Source organism: Galeopterus variegatus, unplaced genomic scaffold (assembly GCF_000696425.1).
Source record: "Galeopterus variegatus unplaced genomic scaffold, G_variegatus-3.0.2 Scaffold422, whole genome shotgun sequence".
NCBI lineage: Eukaryota > Metazoa > Chordata > Mammalia > Dermoptera > Cynocephalidae > Galeopterus > Galeopterus variegatus.
Genome location: NW_007726533.1, coordinates 480,061 through 502,787, shown reverse-complemented (window position 1 = coordinate 502,787; position 22,727 = coordinate 480,061). Strand labels below are relative to the sequence as shown.

Genomic DNA, 22,727 nt, shown 5'->3' with positions numbered 1-22,727 from the left:
ATCCCGGCCCCAATGTGGGAGTTCATGTAATGGATGGGAGATGAAACAATTATCAGTCTGTCACCATGTGATTAGGGGGGTGAAGGGTTAAGCCCTGCTCCAGAAAATGGGTTTAACTTTTCCAAGAGAAGAAAGGGTTAGGAACCCATGTGGCTGTGGGGCCGATGACCAGGCATCTCCCTGGCTTAGACAGGCTGGTCTGTAGCATGCATGTGTGAATTTGGAGGCAGGGTGGTGGGTGCATGCTGCAGGCTTCCTGCACAAGAACAGGTGGGTTTTGATGAGAAGGGGCTTGCAGGGGAGAGGGCAGATTTCATGCAGAAGGAGGAGGACATGAGGGAGGCAGTGGGTGGAACAGAATCCCCCTGGGGCTGGGGCTTTTATTGTGGAAGCTCTGCCTGGCGCCCTGTGATTTTCTGGGGGACCCCCCCCCCAATCTTTAGTGAGAACAGAGGCATACAGACTATCTGGAGTGATCGGGAGTCAGCCAAGAGGAGAGCTTTGAGTCAAGATGGAAGAGGGTGTGTTGGGACAGAGTCAGTGTGTGGGAGGAGGGGAGAGCCTGATGGGGGCCCATGCATTCAGGAGTCAGCCATTTTTCGGGGGACCCCCCCCCCCCCAATCTTTAGTGAGAACAGAGGCATACAGACTATCTGGAGTGATCGGGAGTCAGCCAAGAGGAGAGCTTTGAGTCAAGATGGAAGAGGGTGTGTTGGGACAGAGTCAGTGTGTGGGAGGAGGGGAGAGCCTGATGGGGGCCCATGCATTCAGGAGTCAGCCATTCCTCTCCTGCAGGCAGACTCATACAAGAGGCAGAGCTGACCAGCCGTTTATAAGGATTTTCTGCTGTGTGCCATTTATTGCGTGATTAATTTCATATGGCTGAGTGATGTGGGTATCCTGGGGTCTATCACATGGAAAGTACCCATTCCAAATGTCTTCCTCTTACAGCAGGACTGGCTGCATGGGCTAAACCCTTCGCTCATGCAGCATATTTGTGTTCAGCCCCTATTGTGTTCCTCAGCCTTGCGGGGAATTCCACATGCAGAGTTAAGGAGGTACAGCCTGCCCTAAGGAGCTCACTGCTGGTGGAGAGGGCCACAGCTGTCCACGCCCCCAGGCAACTGCACATGCGATGCGCAGGAGCTGCCCGACTCTCCCTGGCGGGTGGAGGTTGAGAAAGGGCTTCCTGGAGAAGTTGACACCCAAGGTAGCTAGGAGCAGACAGGATAGGGACAGCAGGGGATGCAGAGGAAGAGCACTGCAGATGGGAGCAAGGCCTGGTCCAGACTGGACATGGACTTCTTGGGCACTGGAGTGTCAGGTAGGGTCAGTGCACCGTGTGGTGGGGACGTGATGGGAAAGAGTAGGGGATGTGGACATGGGACAGGCTCAGTGGGGTGCATGTTTCTTGGTACAAGTTCAGATTGTGTTGTGGCCCATGGGGAGACTTTGGAGGGTTTTAGGCAGGGGATGGTGGGAAAGATGGGACTGGAGGAGAGAGGAAGGTTAATGAAGCCATTTGGGTGAGAAGTGACTGGGCCTGGACTTTTGAATGTTTGCTCTTCCTAATCTATCTTCTAACTGGGTCCTCTAGGGGAAGCTGGATCCCTTATGAGGAAAACAAGGGCATTGAGCCAGAGAGTCTCAGAGGTCCTGCTTATCCCCAGATCCACTGATTCCATTCTGATCCATGAATGTTTTTAGAAGTCACGTTCTCACATTATTAACATTCAATATTTGTATGAAAATGAGCAGGCTATCTAGGACTCTGGCTGAAAACCCTATTCTCACATTTGAGTTGTTTTCCCTTGCTCAGAGTATGAACACACGTTACACACTCTGCATGCCAGTGATTGAGTTCTAGTGAAATGAGCTATCTTCTGTGAACCCAATCCGGTCCTCCAATCTATGGCGACATGACGCAAGAAATGCCCTGACGGAAGACAGAGTGTAAGGAGTCAGCAGCAGCAGAAAGTGGGAAAAGCAGCTGTCGCTTAATGAGGGGATAGAAAGGGCCCAGACTAAGTGCTGCAGCCAACAGGACACACAGAGTGCACTGCAGAACCTTCTCTGGTGCTTCTGAAGGAGGCTCAGTGCACAAGGGAGAGACCTTAAGGTGGACATAAGACACTAGGCTGCCCTGACAGATGGTGGTACCAGCTCAGGTCAGTGGATGGCAGGACCCTCACCCAGCTGCTGACCCTGGCCTTGGCCATGGCACCAACCCATAATCAAGGGACATAATTCAGCATGTCCCTGTCACATGTGGAAATGCACATTCACTTAAAAAAGATTATCCTTTGTTTTTATAGTTTTAAGTAAACTTGAAACTTTAAGTGAACTTTAATGAAGGGAGGAATTCATTACTCCAATGCCTCAAATAAGAAGATAACACATTTTGGAAGTTAAAAAATTGCTTCAAAGAGACATTTTAGTGAAAGATACCAATAGGTAAGGGTTATCAAACAATAGACAGACTGACCTTTTTTACATCCCTCACCAGCAAATGAAGTGTGTTTGGTGGACCCAGTCTCTGCAAGAGAAGCATTTAGCCATATTAAATACATTTTTCTCTTCAACTCTTGGAGCCAAATCCTTCCCTACAGTATAGAATTACCAAATAGTGAGAACCGGTGTACAACAACGCACTATCAGCCTGTTTCTTTTATAGGATAGAGCTGGTCATGGTTAAGAAGTATCCAATGCACTCAAAAATATGTGAAAGACTTTTTATTGAATTACAGTCATGAGTCACTTGACAGGGATGTTCTGAGAAATGTGAGATTAGGTGATTTCGTCATTGTGCGAACATCAAAGAGTGTGCTTACACACCCTAGATGGCATAGCCTACTACACACCTAGGCTGTATGGTATAGCCATTATAATCTTATGGGACAACTGTCATGTATGTGGTCTGTTGACACAATATTGTCATGCAGCACATGACTACATTTTAAAGAATATCTTACGATGTACAATATAGTGCTAAAAATTTACCAAATTGTAGCAAGCAACAGCCAAGGACTATTTTTGCTACTTAAAATCTTAGAACAGGGAAGGAAATGTAAATTCTCAAAACTCGCAATAATATCAATAAAAGGGATTTCATTCAAACACTTTCATTCTAATACAGCAGAGCTCCTTGCTGTGAAAACTTAGGTCTGCATTTCTCACCAAAGCCTCATAAAATGTGAGGGTCCCAAGGAACAATTGACTGCTCACCCCTGGGAACTTTGCACTCTGCTAATGACTTCAGAAGCTAGAGTCTTTCTTTGTATAAACAAGTGTGGGACAGGAGTCTGTCTACTCGAGGAGGCAGTGGCTGGCAGGGCATGGCAGTAGCTGATACGAAGGTGAACATAGGCTGTAGCCTGCTGCCCGCTCTTAAATATGGACCTTCCAGCTGAAACTTGTCCCAGTGGTTCTGCGCCCTTCTGAGTACATTCACTGAGCACCAGCAGCAAACATGCTCAGATGGCTCCTCCCCCTGTGCTCCCTGCTCCTGGACTGCTCACCGTGTTGTAGAGCTCCTCCAGCCTCGGGATGGTGAGAAAGTGCTGCATGTTCACTCCGTTTTCGATCAAGAGCTTCACGAAGTCCACACGATCTAAGACTAAAGCATCCAGCATCGCTTGCTCCAAAGCATTCACCTGCACAAACCAAGGAATAGGAGCCCGTGAGTGGCCTGCTCGCGAGACACAGTGCAGGAGGCTGCCGGGAAACGCTAAGGAAAGCATATTCTGACCCCCAGACCCTGGAGTCTTCTGGACATGGTTCTCTATGCTCCTTGTCTTGAATGCACATGCCCCATCTCCTCTCTCCTTTCTTCTGTTCAGGCCCTACATGCTCTATCAAAGTTTGTAGATGATTTCCTGTTTTCTAAAATAAGTTGAAGAGGATTCAGAGCTACAGCTGTTCTGGCATTTCTCTGTCCAGTTTCTACCCTTTGCTTCCTGGACTGAGCTACATGGCAGCAGTGGGACCACGAGGGCAGGCCACCAGGGCGCCGTGTCGGTGAGTGGATGTGGTGATGGCTGGCATGAGTCACCCGGAGGCCTGCTGCCCTGTCTTGCCTGAGCCCTGGCTGTGGTGAGACGGTGAGATCACTGAGCAATGCATGGCCCGGCTCCAGCTCAGCCCTCTGCTGTTACCCCCCACCCCCAGTCACGTGCTCATCTTTCAAAGAAGTTTTGTTGCATGAATTGCACTTATTTGGTAATAACTTGTTTGTTTCCCATGTTTTCACACATCAGCATCTGCATGTCTGTGTGGAGAGAGCTACTGTTGGGCAAGATGACCAGAACCTCCTCTCTAGGTGGCATCATTCCCCCCAAAGCAGGACCGTTCTGTGTTTTTGACAACTGACAGCTACATTGCAGCGAATGTGCCATTGCCATTTGCAGTGTTGACACCATTCCTTCAACCCTTTACCCTCCCTCCTGGAACTCAGGGCCTTGGGTGGGGCTGAAGGCAACAAGAACTGTCCTCCCCTGAGAAGGACGGTGGTGCTAGTTTGGGATGATGTCTGTGATCCCAAGACGCGGGGGCGAGACTTTCCATATACCCAGTTCAGCAGCTCGATCTTCCGGGGGTCTGTTTCTTCTTCCACTTCCTCTTTCACTTTCCCTTTCTTCTTTCCTTTTGCTTTCCCTCTCCCCGCCTTGGTGGTTGTTGTGGGTGGCTTCTTCTCCTTCTCCGTAGCTTTGCTATCTGTCGGTGGGGCCAGGCTTCCCAGGGGCTGCAGTCCACAGCAAGCAGAGTTGGGAAAAGGTATTAAAGCTGTGCTTTGTTCCAAGACAAGAGCATGGACACCCCCACCTCTATATGTGTGCACATGCACACAGGGCATAAACATGAACATGCACACGCACACGTGATGCATGTGCACACACTCATACAAGCGCACACACAATGCATACCCACACATGCACACGTGCATGCACCAAGTGTACACACGCACACCCACCCAGTATACATACATGCCCGCATACATGTACACATGAACACATGCACATATACACCGTGTGCAGATGCACACACACATGCTCAGTCACTGCAGGCGTGGCCGTCTGATGGAGAAGGCCCTGATATTGTGAACCACTGTTGCTGATGTGCACACACACGCTTGACATGGCAGCTTTGTGTACTGAAGGTGGCTGACTTTTGACTGATGTGTTTCTGTACAAAGGAAAGGGTGAGATGTGCCTGTAGTCATCTGATACCAGGAGAAAATGATTAAAATGGTTATGAGGGGTCAGGGACCATGGATGTACTCGCAAACGCTTGTCTGGGCATACACATGAGGTAGGGCTCGTTGGTGCATGAAGAGGCCCTCCCTGGGGTCACTGAGGTGCAGGCAGTGCAGCAGCAGATGGGTTCCTCAATGGGAGAGTGTGCTCTACTCAAGGGACTAGGAGGGAGAGCAGAAAGGGGCCTGTCCTGGGCCGAGCCTCCTGGTCAAGTGAGAACATGGGGGCGCATCCTGGTGCTGACCCAGAGCCAGCAAGCAGACAACCTTGAGCCTCCAGCTGGTGTCCTCTCATGCCAGGCCTGCCTTCTCTTCCCTCCAAGCTCTCCTGGTGAGTCATCTGCATGTGGAGGTTCCTTCCCCTGCCCCTCTCCCCTCCACGTGCTCTGTAGCCTCCTGTCTGTCTGCAGCTCTGACTATGGTCACTGACCACCGTGGTGGTGCCCTCTGCATGGGCATTTCTCAGTTTCTCAGCCTGTGACTGCCTGCTGCCTCCTCAGCCCTTCCCCTCGGCTTCTCTGCACACAGGCTCCTGCTTTCCTCTTCTCTGTCTGGCCACTGCTTCTCAGTGCAGCTTTAAAAGTCAAGGCTCCCCGGGCACTGTCCTGAGCCCCTTGCCTCCCACTCTGCTCTCTCTCCTGATGCCCCAGAGCAGTCACTATTTATTTTCATGCAACCTCTCCCTTCTATCTCAGTCCACCTCTCTCTACAGAGTTCCTGCTGGCTGCTCAGCATCTCCACTTGCCAATCTCAAAGATTCTTTAAGCTCATTATGTGCAAAACTCAGGACCTCCCCTCCAGCCTATTCCTCCTCCAGTGTCCCTGATCTCAGTGAAGTAGCAGCACAACTTACCAGTTGTGCAAGCCAGAGAATGGGGGTCGATGCTGACATCACGCTGTCCCCACTGCCCTGCACCATGATTAACCCATCCCTAAGGGCACTCATGGTCAATGCTGAATATTGCTTAGTTCTATTCACTTCTTGCCTTTTACTCTGCCACTGCCCCAGCCATCTTTCACCTGAATTATTTCACTAGCCTGTCAACAGGGCCCCACACATCTGCTATGGCATCCACCCAATGTGTTTTCCACATTGAGTCCAGAGTGATCTTTAAATACATAAATGGAAACGTGTAACCTGCTGCTTAAAATCTTGGTGGGGCAGAGATTATGTTGGGGGAGGTGTGCATTTGCATAGTTCCTGGTCAACACAGTGATGTGGATGAAAAAAGTGTCTTGGTTGACTCCTCACATGGACAAGACCGTCATGGTCCTGCATGAAAAAGTGACACAGCATTGAACAAATGGTGCTGAAAAAAACTGGAAACTCACATGCAAAAGAGTGAAGTTGACCCTTACTTTACATTACATACAGGTATTAACTCAAAAGGGATCAAAGACCTAAGCAGAAAAAATAAAATTATAAAATGCTTAGAAGAAAACACAGCACAAAAGTGTCACAATATTGGACTTGGCAATTCAATTCTTGAACATGACATCAAAGGCATCGGCAGAAAAATGAAAAATAAAAAATTAGACTTCATGAAAATTAAAAAATTTTGTGCATGAAAAGACACTATCAACAGAGTAAAGGCAGCCTACAGAATGGGAGGATATATTTGCAAATCATATACATGATTATTATCCAGAATATATAGAGAACTCCTAAAACTCAACAACAGCAGCAGCAGCAGCAGCAACAACAACAACAACAACAACAACAACAAAACAACCTGATTCAAAATCAGGCAAAGGACTTGAATAGACATTTCACCAAATGAGATATGCAAATGGCCAATAAGCACATGAAAAGATGCGCGACACCACTAATCATTAGGGAAATACAAACCAAAACCATCTGAGATACCACGTCACACCCATTAGGATGGCTGTTATCAAAACAACAGAAAATAACAAGTGTTGGTGAGAATGCGGAGAAATTGGGACCCTTGTGCACTATGGGTAGGAAGGTAAAAAGGTGCAGCTGCTATGGAAGAAGTACAGTGTTTCCTTAAAAAATTAAAAATAGAATTACCATATGATCCAACAATTCCATTTCTGGGTATATACCAAAAAGAACTGAAAGCATCATCATTCTAAAATGTAGAAGCAACTCACATGTCTGTCAATGGATAAATGAATAAGCAAAATGTGGTGTATGTATATACAGTGGAATATTATTCAGCCTTAAAAAGGAAGGAAATTCTGACACATGCTACAACAGGGATGGACCTTGAAGACATTATGCTAAGTAAAATAATTCAGTCGCAAAAGGACATATACTGTATGATTCCTCCTATATGAGGTACCTAAAATAGTCGAACTCGTAAGAACAGAAAGTAGAATGGTAGTTGCCAGGAGCGGAGCAGAGGGAGGAACGGGGAGTTAGTGTTTAATGGGTGCAGAGTTCCAGTTTTGCAAGATGAAAAAGTTTTGGAGGTGGATGGTGGTGATGATAGCACAACAGTGTGAAAGTACTTAATATCACTAAACTGTACACTTAAAAATGGCTAAGATGGTAAATTTTATGTTATGTTTATTTTACCACAATAAAAAATTGAGGAAAAAAGTGAGGAATAAGCAAAGTGATACAGCAATTGAAGGAAACAAAGGGAAAAGACCAGAAGGAAAATCTAAAGTTGTCAGCTGCCGTGTTGTGAAGACATCCAGCAGCCCTGTGGAGGGTCTACATGGGCACAACTGAGGCCTCCAGCCAACAGCCAGCACCAACTTGCAAGCTACTGAGTGAACTGTTATGGAGGTGGATTCCTGCCCCACTCAAGCTTTCAAATGGCTGCAGCCCCAGCCAATAGCTCGACTACAATCTCATGAGGGACCCTGAGCCAGAACTGCCCAGCCACAGCACTCCCAAATTCCTGACCCACAGAAACTGTGAGATAACAAATGTTTATTATTGCTTAAAAAAAAAAAGTCCTCAAGTGGGTCCCCAAGCTCTTAAGACCCAGCTCCTGGCTGACTTGCAGCCTCCTCCTGAGTCCCTCCCTTCTCCCTCTGCATTCCAGCCACACTGGACTTTTTCTAGACACTTGAAAATGTCTAGCTCTTTCTTGCCTCAGTCTCTTCTCACGTGCTCTTTGCTCTGCATGGAAGGTGCTTGCCCCCCACTTTTCACCAGCCTGCATCTACACACCTGTCAGTCTCAGTGTTTGTTCCATTTATTCAGGAAGACCTTCCCTGGTGCCTCAGTACAAGTTAGTCCGCCCACCCCAGCCCCCACATTCTCTCTCATGGCAACGTGTGTTTTCCTTCTCAGCACTTGCTACAATTTGTCATCTAATACTTATTTGTCTGATTGCCTGTTTTGTGTCTGCCTCCCCCCTCCTGCCCACTCCCCAACTCTATGTCTATCCCAACACCAGCTCGGTAAGGGCTTCAGCAGGTCTGTTTTATTCACCCCCATGTCTCCAGCACCTAGGACAAGGGCCTGGCTCACAGGATGCAGTTGACCAACATTTGTGAAATGAATGAATGAGCAATAATGTAGACTTTTTTTTTTAAAGTTTGATTTGTTTCTAGAAGATGAAAGAAGAGATTAATTCCCCACTTGCTGCTGAGCAAATGAGAAGTGACACAGCAGTCCCTCCTCCTCTCTTGAGGCTTCTGTTTTTGCTACTCAGGAGAATGAAAAGATAGCAGAGATGTGGTCAGGCATGGTAAGAGAGTTCCTGGATGCTCAAACAGGTTCCCCTACTCTGCCTTCATTGTCACACCGCAAGATTCTAAGAGCACTGGTTGTAATCTCAGAGGAGCAGCTTTTGGCCTGGGCTGGCAGAGCCCTTGATTCTGAGGAGTGGCTTCAGGGGCTGCCCAGAGGAAAGAGGCTGATGAGTTGGGTTTGGCTCTTATCTGCTTTATATGTTGAGGCTCTGCACTAAATGCTGTTTGTAGAAAGGGCTCTTCCAACTAAAATAGCTTGGAAATGAATATTCTGGAGTGATCCCAGGAACAAGAGAGGGGTGCATGCTTGTGGCATTTTTTAGGTTGAGAAGAAATGAGACAGATGATAACATCAAAATTTTAAAAATCTCGACAGGCTGACATAATGAATGGAATCTAGCAAGGTGATATGTAACAAGGAAAAACATCTTCCACCTGGTCCACTTGGCCCAAGAACCACTAAACCCAGAACTGCAGGATGAGGGAGGTGTGGATTAGCAGAGATTACATATGACAAAACCCTTGGAAACTTCTGCATGTGGAAACCTAATATGCGTAAAAAGATTATATGCTGCTGTGTTACTAGAAGTGTAGAGCCAGCACAAGGCAGGTGACAGTCCCACAGGACTGTGTAGGTAAGATCACACCTAACACAGGGTGTTAAACTGTGGACACCACACTTTTAAAAGGATGTGGGATGCCATGGATCATGTCCAGAGAGAGAAAATTCCCCTTCACAACCTCAACTATGGGTTGAATAGTCAGTTGCTGGGGATGTTGTTCATAATATTCCTTTATTATCCCTTTAATGTCTGTGGGATCTGTAGTGGGGTCCCCTCTTTCATTTCTGATATTAGTAATTGTGTCTTCTCTCTTTTTTTCTTAGCCTGGCTAGAGGCTCATCAGCTTTATTGATATTTTCAAAGAGCTGGATTTTGGTTATGTTGATATTCTCTATTGATTTCTTATTTCATTGTCATTGATTTCTGCTCTACATTTGTTGTTTATTTTCTTCTGATTGTCTTAGATTTAATTTGCTCTTCTTCTTCTAGTTTTCTAAGGTGGAAGCTTAGATTGTGGGTTTTGGGTCTTCTTTCCTAATGTGTGCATTCAGTGCTAGAAATTTCCCTCTCAGCACTGCTTTTGCTGCCTCCTACAAATTTTTATGTCTATTTACATTTTCATCTAGTTCAAAATATTTTTAAATTTCCCTTGATAATTTTTCTTTGACTTATGAGCTATTTTAAAGTGTGCTGAGTAAAGATGGGAATAATCATTTAACCCATTGGGGTGTCAATTTTTTTTTTTTCAAAACTATAGAATGAGGGCAATTAGAGCTACTTCAGAGCTGGGAAGCAGCCATCACTCCACATACTTATTTTTGTGATGAGAACATTTAAAATCTACTCTCAGCAATTTTCAAGTGTACTAGACATTATTATTAATTATAGTCACCATGCTGTACATGCTGTACAATAGATCGCCAGAACTTTTTCCTCTGTCTAAATGAAACGTTGTACCCTTTAACCAACATCTCCCCATCCCCTACATTCTAGCCCCTGGTAACTATCATTATACTCTAAGGAAACTTTTGTTTTGGGGTTTAATGTTAGAAAATATAGATGGAGGAATTTTGACTAGTAAAATATAACAAATCAGACCTAGGATTAATATGTTGTATTGGAATTCTTAAGTCCTTCCTACCACAACTCTCTATTATATCAAGAATTCTGGAAAGACTAAAGATTCACAGGCACATAGCTTCCTGAGTGCTTCAGCTACTAAAGGAAGATGTAGGAGACCAATATTCCATTGTAGAGAGACGGAGAAGGACTTTTGGTTCCAGGCTGCAGTCTGAGCATATATTTTATGCCTTTCCTTCTTCTCAAAGTACTACTTAAATGAGAACAGAGAACTACAAAAAGGAAAAGTCCATTTTAGGAAGAAGAGGCAGACTAGAGTTATTAACAAATTTCTGGAAGTACTGATGGGCCAGTTAAAGCCATGGAGAGGAATATGAAACCCAAAATGTATAATGTGGATGTTTCTATAGAGGTGTGACCAGATAACCTCTGATAGAAGATGCACTTTGTATCTTGAATAGGTGGTGGGCAGAAGGCCAGGGGATCAGTGGAAGGATGGTCTGGAGACTACTTATTCCCTCCCATACTCCAGGCTGCCACTGTGGTAAGTGGGTGCAGGGAAAGTAACTGCATTCCTGGGGTTCACTCCCAGGAGAAACTGGAAGGATGTCTGCTGGGGCATGGGAAGGGCCTGCACAAGGAGGCACAGAGTCTCACTAGCCTGCTCCAATCTGCACATGGCAAAGCAAAGCTGTTCAGTGGACACTACCCTTCCCAAGCATCCTCTTAGGGAGGAGAAAAACTGTTGGCAAAGTAGGCTTCCATACAAACTAGGCAATCCTGTCCCTTTTCCTGAAATGTGGATGAACAACCAAGAATCTACAGCATTTGAGAAAATCAACAGCATAACAGAAAAGGACAAAATGAATAAAGGGAGAGCTGACAAGGGAGAAAATAGAGATCATGCAGGGAACAGAAGAAAACTTTAAAAATCCAATTTGTATCCCCAGATATTGCATCTATGAGATAAAAATAGACTCATATGAAAATGGAAGCATCAGGGAACAAGAGTGTTTTTTTAGATAATAAAAATATGATTGCCCCAAATTTTAAAAATTAGTATGAAAGCTGAAGAAAAAGTTGAGATTTCCAAAAACATACTGAAAAAGGATAGAGAGATGAAAATGAGGGAATGAAGGGTCAATCCAGCAAAAAGGGACCAGTATTTGCTTGACTAATAGGAATTCCAGGAGTACACAAGATGGCAGAATAGACGGTCCACAGCATCACTCTCTCCCACAAATCAACCAATTTACAACTATTAAAAAGCAACGACAGCCAAGCTGGGGATGCTAGAGCTCAAGGGAAGAGGAGGAGAGACCTATGAAGTGCATGAAGGCAGGAGAAGCTATGATGAGAAGCTAGCATTTTGAATTTAGGCCACTTCAAGGCTGGCCCTGGTGAGCACATGGAGCAAGAGCTGACGAAAGCTGCAGCCGTGCCCTTCATATGAAGTTGCTTAGAGGCGGCAGGGGAGAAGAGGGCATTGGTGGCCCTCAGGCCAGCAAGACCACTAACAGGGTTCCCGTGGACCCACGCAAGAGTGAGGAGCCAGAACAACTGAAAACAGGAGCCACTCAGAGGCCAGTGTGTCACTGCACATGGCCCATGCCATGAAAAGTGTTTGGAGTGTGGGCGGTGGGGGAGATGGGCCCACCAGGGGAACACTGTGACACAGCATGGACAGCTGATCTGCCCCCCAATCAGTGCAGGACCACTCAGAGGAGACTGGTCAGGAATATAGAACTGCAGGGGGTGCAGTTTGCTGAAAAGTCTCAGGCCCAGACCAGAGTTTCCATACAACCCAGGTGTATTGGACCTCACAGGACCTCACAGAAATATATATAAGGTCAACAATTAAAACCTGAGCTGCGGGCCGGACCGGTGGCGCACTGCTACAGTGCGCCACTTGGGAGCGCGGTGGTGCTCCCGCCGAGGGTTCGGATCCCACATACAGACCGGTTCAAAAAAAAAAAAAAAAACCTGAGCTGCACAAAAAGCCTTCCCCAGAGAATCAGCAACAAAGCAACAATTTAGCTCAACCACAGGGCTCAAGCACTGGTCCCCACAGGAAGTTCCCCCATTTTAGAAGTAAGCAAAGGACAACAAATTAGTTCCACTGCAGAGTTTAAGTGGTGGGAGTAGCTAATAATCCAACACAGAAGTGAAGGAAAAGACAAAATACTCACAGACCAGAGACAAAGTTTGATATTAACTAGTAAAGGTCTCACATCACCAAAGAATACCTATAAAACCTAGAAGAACTGGAAGCCCCCTGGGCTACCAAGCCAAGGAGCAGGGATGGCTGGGGGTCTCAGCCATGCCCCCTGACACCCACAACCAGCCCAGCGATGACCACCAGGCCACCACAGGAAGCACTCTGGGCTCCCCTGCTGGAATGAGGGGGGTGCCACAGGCCTCAATCATGCCCTCCCTCCTCCCTCCTTCTCCCACCCTATTTCCTTCCCTGTTCCCCTCTCCCCCTCCCTCCAACTGCTCCACAGGAACATCTTAGAATGTAAAAAAATAATAATATTAATAAATAAACTTTAAAAAAATAGGAATTTCAGATGAGAGAGAAAATGAACAAAGAAAAAAAAATACTCAAAGAAATGATAGAAGAAAAGTTCACAGAGCTGGCTCAGGTCTTCAGCATAAAGGGGCCTTTAACAGCCAAGCAGAATGAATGGATACATGAGTGGGGATTTGAGTGCTTGAGTATGTATTCTGTACATACTTCTATTTTCATTTCATGTGTACTTGTGAAATTTCAAAGCACCAAGAAATAAGGAGCAGATCTTCAAATGTATCTGAGAGAAAATAGTGGTTCATCTGTAACTGAATGAGAACCATAAGACAATCATTAGCCTTGTGTGTGGCAGGCATTTTTCAGACATGAAAAGACACAGAATGGTAATCTTTCCACATGCTTTCATGAAAAAGTTACTTGAGGATATGCACTAGCAAAATGAAAAAGGAATCTGAGAGGGAGTAAAATATGAGGTCTAGGAAGCAGTGGTCTCAGAGAACAGCAGGCTTTGAGAGCATCCAGGGCAGATGGGGGCAGGAACTCATGGGGCTTCGAAAGATTCTTCCAGAAGAAACAAGATGGTAATGATTAAGAAAACAGATAAGTCTTCATGATGTGAAGGCCAATGTTAAGGAAAAAGAAGAGACTCAATTAGAAATGCAGAGAAAAGCAAAAATCTATCTATTCAAAGAAGTCATGGTCCAAATATAATGGAAACTAAAATGTCACAAAATTTTAAATAATTGATGAACTATAAAAACCTTGATGTTTGTCCCGTTTCCTTTGTGTGGGCCAGGTGAGTGACCCAGGGCTGCCTTTCCTTCTCTTTGAATTCAACCCTACTGTTGGGTTCAGCAGTGAACAACCTCTGTGTAATCACAACAGTGTAAAATCTGCTGGTTTCTTCATTTTTGGAATCAACACAGAGACCAAGAATGAAAACTTAATGATGATTAAAGAGCAAGATGTAAACAGAATCTTAATAATGACTAAAAAAATGGTATGTAAATGCTAACTATATCAACCAAACAAAAGGAGAAGCTGATGAATTGTGGAGGTGTAAGGAGAGGAAGAAGTATTGAGCTAATTCCTCATTTTACAAAATAGGACCTGAAGTTGATTGAATAAATAGATGATTATAAAGGTGACCAATAAAAGAATTCAGCAGGCAACTGTCAAATATAGAAGGCTGGGGGAGGTGGAAGCAATGCAAGCAATCCACTTCTTTCTATTTTGAAGTGGAGAACTGATGGGTATGTCTGCACATCATCCATCAAGAAAGAGTGATAAAACGGGCCATGTCAATGTATGGAGGCGATTGCTGGGACCCCTGAACATAGAGATAGTTAAATGCTTTCGAGGTGGGTCAGGGGTTTTCTGATTGTCATTTTATGGTCTTCTTCATTATTTAATATTAAAACCATATTTTTGTATGAAGTGGGTAATAGAAAGCAAAGAATACTGAGCAGCATTAAAAAGATAGTTGAAGAACATTTAATGCCAATACATTGAGCAGAAAAATGAGATTATAAAACACACCCAGTACTGCAGAGTTTTTCTGTAGTGGTGGGGTATGAGTCATTGTTTCCTTCTTTTAGTGTGTCTCTATTTTCTACATCTTCTAAAAATTACTTATTGCTTTTATAATGTGAAGATGGGATGTAGGTGGTCACTTAGACCACACAGGGCCTGCATGTCGGGGCCAGTTCCCTCGGTTCAGCTCTTTCTACATTCTGGAAATCATGGCTCTCTCCCTGTGGCTGACTTGGAAATGTGTCCTCAGCGAAGCTGCTACTCTCTGAAAAAGAATAAAACAAAGATCCCAGGACTCCTTCTTCCTGAGTAGAAGGTCTTAAGACCTTCTGAATAGCAAGCCCTTCCTTGTTAAATATTCTGGAATCTTCTAGATTCTTTGCCACAGCATTCTGCCTCATAACCATTCATGGAGTAATTAATTTTGCTCTGAATTCCTTTACTAAGAGTGAAAAGAATCCAAAAGATTAAAAAGGAAATGCAAATATTCAAGGTATGGTACTATTTTTCTTAATTTGGATAATTCAATAAGCAACACACACAAACACTCCCCCTCCCAATATCTTATTTCTTTAATACTCATATATTCATCTTCTTCCATAAACTGGTCCCACTAATTTGATAAAAATTAATTGTTGCAAAAAATGAAATGCATTTATGCAGCAATATGCCAGGCATGTTTTAAGACATACAGTATTTAAAACCTGACATGAACCCTCTAGTTACCCTCACCCCCCTTTTTAAGCAGCAGAGCTCTTTTTGCAAACAAAAGTTTACCCTGAATCCCAATCTACAAAATGGGTCAAAGAAGCTGCTTTGATTGAAAGAGGAGTAGGAGGCCTAGAGCTGTCTATCACAGTGCTCACTGTGTGTGTGTGTGTGTGTGTGTGCACATGCACACACACCATGTCTCCCACAGTGCACTCCCCCATAGCCATACAGACACACAATACCACCCATGCCCACACACGTGACTATCCTACACATAACCACACACATACAGACACAGCACATATCACATACACACAGACACTCCCTCCACGACATCTGCACCACTTATCTCACACACTGGCATTCCCTCACATATTACATACCCACATACACCCATGCTGTACTCCCCCACACACATTACACACCTTCACACACAGACACCACACACATACATCACACATCACACATTCACGTTACCCCACCAACATGCTGTACACGGACGCACCACACAAGACGCAGTAAACTACACCACAAACACTGTACCACAAACACAACACCCAAAGATCAAATACACATCAGACACACGTACATGCACACACACACACATGCACAGACTTCTCTGAGTCTCCAGGGTTTCATGAAACAATATGAAAACTCAGTGCCCTGGATGGGAGCATTGTATTTCATTTAATGAGATATTTTCTTTCTTCTTTTTCTTTAAAAAGGTGAAACCCCGCTTTCAACAGCAAAGATAAAATATTTAGTGGTTAATTTCTTCAAGAGGACTGGTTTGAATCTGGAATTAGTGCTCATGGCTCTTACTTCTTGTTTGTTCTTTGAAGTTAAACAGCAACATCTTCTAATAATCCTAATGGATTTACACATCAGATCATCAGAAACCCCAGATAATTTCCTGAGATCCATGGCACAAGAGAGAACATACTACTAGTACATCATCTGTACAAAGTCATGGTAAGTGATATGAATTGAAAAAACTTAGTTTCACCGGCCAGTGGGGCCCAAAGACAAAGATCTGGCTTCGAGCTATGTCAACGCGGTTCCAAGCCAGGGCCAAGCTCAGCTGATCTGGAGCCGATACATTTGTTCCTGGAAAGGCAAGAAACAAGAGTGATTTTTCACTCTGTGCCTGGGCTGCCTGGTTTGGCAGGTGTGGGCAGTGAACACAGGCCTCCCGGGCAGGCTCAGCGCTGGCCTGGAGCTAATAAGCATCGCCGCCTTGCCTTTTGCCCCTGAATCGCCCCTGCGGCCCCAGGAGCTAAGAGCTCCCTAATCTCAAAGAGCTTCTTAGGACGAAGGAAAAAGCCAGCTTGTTCCATGCTAGCTCTGCACGGTTTTCTTGGGAGGGACAGTGGAGGAACCCAGTGACTCAGGACCCTCATCTGCAAAAGGGCAGGAACTCTGGGACTACCCAAATATCTTCCAGACACCCCATGGCCTGACCACCCCAAGAGTACCAGCTCCCCAGCCTGCAAGGAGACCAGCACAGGGCTGCCGGGCAGCCAGCCCCACGGTGAACCCCACTCTCTACACCTCCTGCCCCCCTCTTGTCCCCAGTCTAGCTGAGAGCCAGGGAGGAAGTCATATCCTGGAGCAGATCCCACCCATGAGCACCAGGTTGAAGCCTGTCATTAGGGGTGGCCGGTGAATGGCACAGAGTATGGCCAAATGAAGTGACGGCAGGTGAAATGCATTCCAGGTTTACACTGTCTGAGTTGAAGCTGTCAAAGAACCGGCTATAAATGAAAGCAGTTGTGACTTCAGCCCATCATGGTCTGTGGGCACCCACAGATCTCTGCTGCCCCCCAGAAACCCATTCTGAGTCTTAGTCATTCTGCCATGGCTTCGTGCTGAGCTTGTTCTGGCCAGCCTGGCTGGCTCAGGGCTCTGTCACCAACTGACACAGTCCCAGTCACAGGGAAAGCCCTAGGCCAGTCTAGCGTGGAAACGATAAGAGTCACTGTTCCTTGGGAGCTCACCTTTCAGCAGGGCAGTTAAAATGGCCATCTCAATGTCTTGCTGACCCTCAGAACCCATTCTGAACACGGTGACCTGAAGACAGGTTAATCGTGAAAAGACTAAGTTAAAACAAAGTTGAAACAGAGGGCAGAATTGGGGTGTTTTTGAAACTGACCATAGACACTGACAAGTAATGAGATGGTTCTGAGAGCTGAATGGTTTTACATCAAGTGCTTCTGATTTACAGAAGTTACGGCATTGCTCTCGCTGACCATGAATCCTTGCCTGGATTCTGATTTTATTCTTTACTGGGTCTGCTCCAACATCCTCCAGGGGAGGGACCCCCTGCAGGATCTATACTCCAATACCTAAATCACCATGGGAAGTGATAAAATCATATCTAATCAGATAGGATATATTTTTAGGAAATCTGTAAATTTACAGTTACAAAGAGGCCGTCTTATGTGCGCAACCAGAGTGCCTATCCCTTATAAACACAATTAAGGAAGGAAGGAATGGGAAATAATTACTGCATTTGGAGAGTGAGATGATAGGACCTGGTAAGAGTGTCTAAAAGGGTGGTCTATGTCCCTCTTCCCTGAGTCTGTAAACCTGATTAACATTATGCACCTCAGGGTTGTGCCGTGTGGTGTGATGTCACCTCACGTTTGCTAAGGTCTGAGGCACCCAGACCCTCCTCTGCCTGGGCTTGTTCTGCTTCCATCACGTGGACACAACTGCCAATTCGGTGCGGATTTGTAAAGTGCTTCTTGGAAAAGGCTGAACTAAAATATGACCAACTCCATCGAGCACACACGGGCAGAGTTAAAAAAGGAAACACAATTCTCTCTGTGGGTCTTGTTGGGAAGGTAATTCAAAACACTTACAAGTTCTTTCTTCTTCATGCACTCCATTATAATTGCAAACAGCTGATGTGACTGTGTCTTGTTGTAATTAAACGTTTTCTGAATGGTGACTAGAAGCTGGTCCCTGAGGGACTCATTTATTATCCTGTTCAAAGGAAATGCAAAAGAGAACAAAACGTTGCAAGTTAAATCCCTATGTGAGTCCATCAGATGTCTCTGTGTGCATCTGACATCTTTGACTGGGGACTTTGCTGTTGGAGGGTGTCCCGGCACAGGAGACAAAAAGTGACAATAGTCAAAAATTGCATTCACGCTTGTCCTAACTGCCAGCCTGGCTGCAGACCTCACAAGGGAAAACGAGGTTGGAAGAGGGCATGTTCTACCAGAGAGGCAGAAACGCCACACTCCTGGCAGCTCCCGCATGCAGGCCGCAGGAATGGGAGAGGAGATTTAGTAAATCTCCATGATTTAAACATTTCTGGAATGTCTAAGTGGATCACTTCAGATTTTCTTCTTGGCCTACCGAGGAGGCACTGAAGAACCCCCCTCTGTCATGTGTCATAAGTCCTACCCGCCTTCTTCGCAGTACTTGTGTGCAAAGGATAGGATGTCTGAGGCACGTCCGCTGCCGTCACAAACCACCACAGGGACTGGAGGGTCTTCTCGGAGGTATTCCAAGACCACGGAGACCACGTTGGGGCCCCCTTCCACCACGAGGCCCACGAGGGGCACCCCCTGCCCCAGTCCTGCAACACAAACCACACACACTCCACTTGGGTTAATGTGGGGCACTGCCCGCCCACTCATCCTAGTTCCTGAAATACAGGCAGCGTGAAGACTTTATGTCCTGACTGATGCTCCCTGTGCTGATCGTGTTACCAAGAGGCTGGAAGGAATTCAGACATGTGATGATTGTTTTCATTCTTGTATCCAAACCCCATATTGTTGCCCCACTGGAAAAACCAGAACCTTAGAATCTGAAACTTTCTGAGTCTCATGTGGTTAAACTCCACCTATGACCCACCTGGCCTGCGGGCTACCTCAAGGTGAGCCATGAGAAACATGGGAAGATGCTCCTTGCTCCCTTGCTGCCCTGCCCTGGGGTCTGAGATTCCCACCCTGATGGCTGTCCCCTAGGTAACAACACAGTGACAGCCACAGGAGAACTCAGTTCAATTCCTGTCCTCTCCTATATTAGCCTCATGACATTGGGCCAGTCCCCAAACCACCATGAACCTTAGACAACCATCTGTAAAAGGTCTATAAAAGGTGAATAATTATACCACCTCCTTTTTCTCCTGATGGAGCAATAGCTATGAAATATAAGAACATGTGTGGCTATTACAGTATTTTGCATACAAATGTGGTATGCCATTGTCATTCCAGTGCCTGGAATAAAGCAGTTGTGGTCTTGGAGGCAAACACATGGACCACTATAGCCCATCAGTTAACAATGTGTCCCCACATTCCTCCCTCTGTCTTTGTCAGATAATAGGACTTTTCAAGAATACAGGAGGCTCAGGCTAACTTTTCTTGGCAGCACTAGGTGGGTGGGCGCTGGGGAGCAGAGGGCAGTGGGAGGATTCTGGAAACTAGGATTCTGGAGAGTGAAGGTAGTGGGAGTAGAGAAGACAAGCTCACCTATTTCACAATTTTACCCCAAATCTGCCATGACAGATTATATTCTGAACATGTTCCACCAGGTGTCCATTAGATGGGAATTAATTGATCAATATTAACAAATGGCAAGCAGGAGGTGTCCTTGGTCTCACAGCTCTGAAGGGCTTCAGATGAAATCTGCTTGCATAGGTTGTGAGAAGATTTAAGAATGCAAGTGAGCGAACTCATAGTTTCTGGTTTGCTTCCGTGATGTGTTTTTATAGTTAGGGACTCAACTATTTTGAATGACTTTGCTGTCTCCCGGCAGGATAATTCCAACTAAGTTCATTTCAGTGAATATGTATTGAGGGTTTGCTTGGTGCCAATCCCTGACCAAGAGATACTGAAAAAAAAGATCAGGATGACACAACTCTGCCTTTGAGATTTCCAGCCCAAGCCAGGCTTGGTATTTCAGATCTTCAGGAATATGGTGGCCAAATCCCCTTCTTTTCTAGAAACAGAGTAGAACCAGTTCTTCTTGGCTTAGGCTGGACTCCTGGAAGCTCCGTGTTGTGGGAGGTGACGACTGAGCACCCCTTTGCTGTCCCTGCCCCACTCAGAGCCTAGGCAAAGGATGACAAAGGGAAGCCCACAGGTCACAGGGCTGGTGAAGTTGGACGGTGTGCAACTCACAAGTCCAGAAAAATTAGACATGTGAGAACAAAAAAATTAGTCATCAACCAATTTATCCATTGAGAATCAGTTCTTGGAAATCCACAGCTTTTCATAGTAGGTCATCCCCATTCCAGCCAGCATCACAGTCCCTTAAATTCTGCTTTATACCAATCATTTTCCAGGCCTAGATTGTCTTTCACAAAAATTTCACCAGTAATCATAAAAACAAAATACCCTTTAAGATCACTTGACAATTGTTGGACAGTAAGAATTGGTGGAGTATGAACATGTTCCAAGAGATTATAGCAGTTATTTTAATTCTAATCAGCGGTTAATATCTTTTTATCTGTTGAGGTTTGTTCCTTTCTCTCTGATTCAACCTCAGCATTCTCCTGACGGAGGCAGCTTCCCCTCAGGGCTGTGCCACTGCACCAGCAAGGACAATGCCCCATCAGGAGCAAGTGGCTCCTGCAGCCCCCTCCAGCCCCCACTTGGCCAACTTAGTCTGGGGGAGAGACCCAGAGCCACAGAGAGATTTCATGATCATAGAACACTTATCAACCAACAAAAGGAGATCATACTAAGTCTTTGAGAGAGACATCTTTTCCTGTTAAAAGATGTAACAAATAACAAAAGTAATTAAGGGAACAAGAACCACTGGGCAACATGGTGTGCCTTCCCTCCCTCATTTCTCAAGTTATACAAAAAATTTGGGTTTCAGAACAATGTAGAGTTCCTGTACTAGTTATACTCGAATGCAACATGGTGTGCAATACCATCGCCATGACGACCACGGCAGGGTTGTTTCTTGCACCAGCCGTGAACTTGGAGCAAAGCATCACAACATAGCCCAGTGCATGTGATTTGGTAGGTGGCTGAGGTAAAAGGTCTAGGTGAGCCATTTTCTTTTGATTTAACAGGAATCAAGTTTAAAGCTTTTGACGCCTTTGGGCAATTTCCTTCTCAGCCTGGTTTTCCTGGTGGTGGCATCAGGCCCCATAGTGCTACCCGTGCCCTTCACAGGAACTTACTCGTGTTGATCTTCTGCAGAGAGATGTGCTTCTCCAGCTGCCTCCGCAGCTTTACCTCAGCACCGTATTTGCCCAGGGTGCCGTTGTCAGCCAGGATGAAGTGCGTGTGCGAGTTGTTGAGCACAGAGAGCTTACTGAGAGGGTTGGACATGGTCTGGTACACTCTTGTTACCTGACAAAAGACACAACGCAAATCAGAGCTGCAAATTAGAACTTTGATAGTGAGCCTAAGAGGGGAAGCCAGCTGAATACCTGCATGTGTAATGGCTGCACTTAATCCTATTCTCACTCCTCTACCCACCTATCACAGGGCTTTTGGGTTTTGTTTTGCCAATTGTTATGTTAAAATAGAAAAAAAAATAATTATTTTAGGTAATGACAACCTAGCAATTGCATTCCTGAAGAAATCAGAGAAATGAGAATTACATTAACACAAAATCCTGTACATGAATGCTTATGGCCTCTGTGCTTGAAACAGCCAAACTGCAAGCAGCCCACGTGTCCGTTTCAGCAGATAAATGGTTAAACAAACTGTGATACGTTCATACCACAGAATACTGCTCAGCAATAAAAAGGAATGAATTATTGATACACATGACAACCTGGATGAATGGCCAGAGAGCTATGTGCAGTGAAAAAAGCCAGTCTCCAAAGATTACATACTATATGATACCATTTATATAACATTCTTTAAAAGGGGGGCAGATTAGTGGTTGCCGGGGGTTAAGGAGGAAGTGGGGTTGGGAGGGAATTAGGTAGAGATATTAAAGGGCAACAGGAGGGGTCCTATGGGGGATAGAAATATTCTGTATCTTGACTATATCAATGTCAATTTCCTGGCTGTGATGTTGTATTATAATTTTGCAAGATGTTACCACTGGGGGAGAGGGGAAAGGTACAGGGAAGCTCTGTTTATTATTTCTTACAATGGCATCTAAATCCACAAGTATTTCAAAATAAAGGCTTTAAAAGGCAAAAGATTTATATGATCTGAAGAGAAACCAGAGTATCAAAATAAAGACTTTAATTTTAAAAAATGCTAAAGTCTGTGGAGAAAAAACTTACATCCTTTCCAACCAGGTCTTCCTTATTCTCCACGATGCCCCATGGAGCAATTCCTATAGCACAGATTCGGCCTCTGGACTTGGAAGAGTGGTCTTTCAAGGCATCCCCCACATGGCTGATGACACCTATGAACAGCCATAAGTCCTATTTTAGGCCCTTCTACTTCCC

At 45.3% G+C, this 22,727-nt stretch overlaps 1 protein-coding gene across 2 annotated transcripts in view; it reads right to left on the bottom strand.

Annotated features, from left to right (window-relative positions):
* The window catches only part of TRPM1 (transient receptor potential cation channel, subfamily M, member 1), a 135,195-nt gene that overhangs the window by 42,972 nt on the left and 69,496 nt on the right, over nucleotides 1–22,727 (bottom strand). The window contains exons 5-13 of one of the 2 annotated variants that reach the window (XM_008568542.1): nucleotides 22,560–22,684; nucleotides 21,495–21,666; nucleotides 18,761–18,935; nucleotides 18,211–18,334; nucleotides 17,344–17,416; nucleotides 16,353–16,453; nucleotides 4,568–4,741; nucleotides 3,519–3,653; nucleotides 2,486–2,536 (exon numbers count right to left, since the gene is read on the bottom strand). In XM_008568542.1, the coding sequence (XP_008566764.1) occupies nucleotides 2,486–2,536; nucleotides 3,519–3,653; nucleotides 4,568–4,741; nucleotides 16,353–16,453; nucleotides 17,344–17,416; nucleotides 18,211–18,334; nucleotides 18,761–18,935; nucleotides 21,495–21,666; nucleotides 22,560–22,684 (1,130 nt within the window). The remainder of the gene's footprint in view (nucleotides 1–2,485; nucleotides 2,537–3,518; nucleotides 3,654–4,567; nucleotides 4,742–16,352; nucleotides 16,454–17,343; nucleotides 17,417–18,210; nucleotides 18,335–18,760; nucleotides 18,936–21,494; nucleotides 21,667–22,559; nucleotides 22,685–22,727) is intronic. The other variant, XM_008568543.1, reaches the window with a different exon arrangement.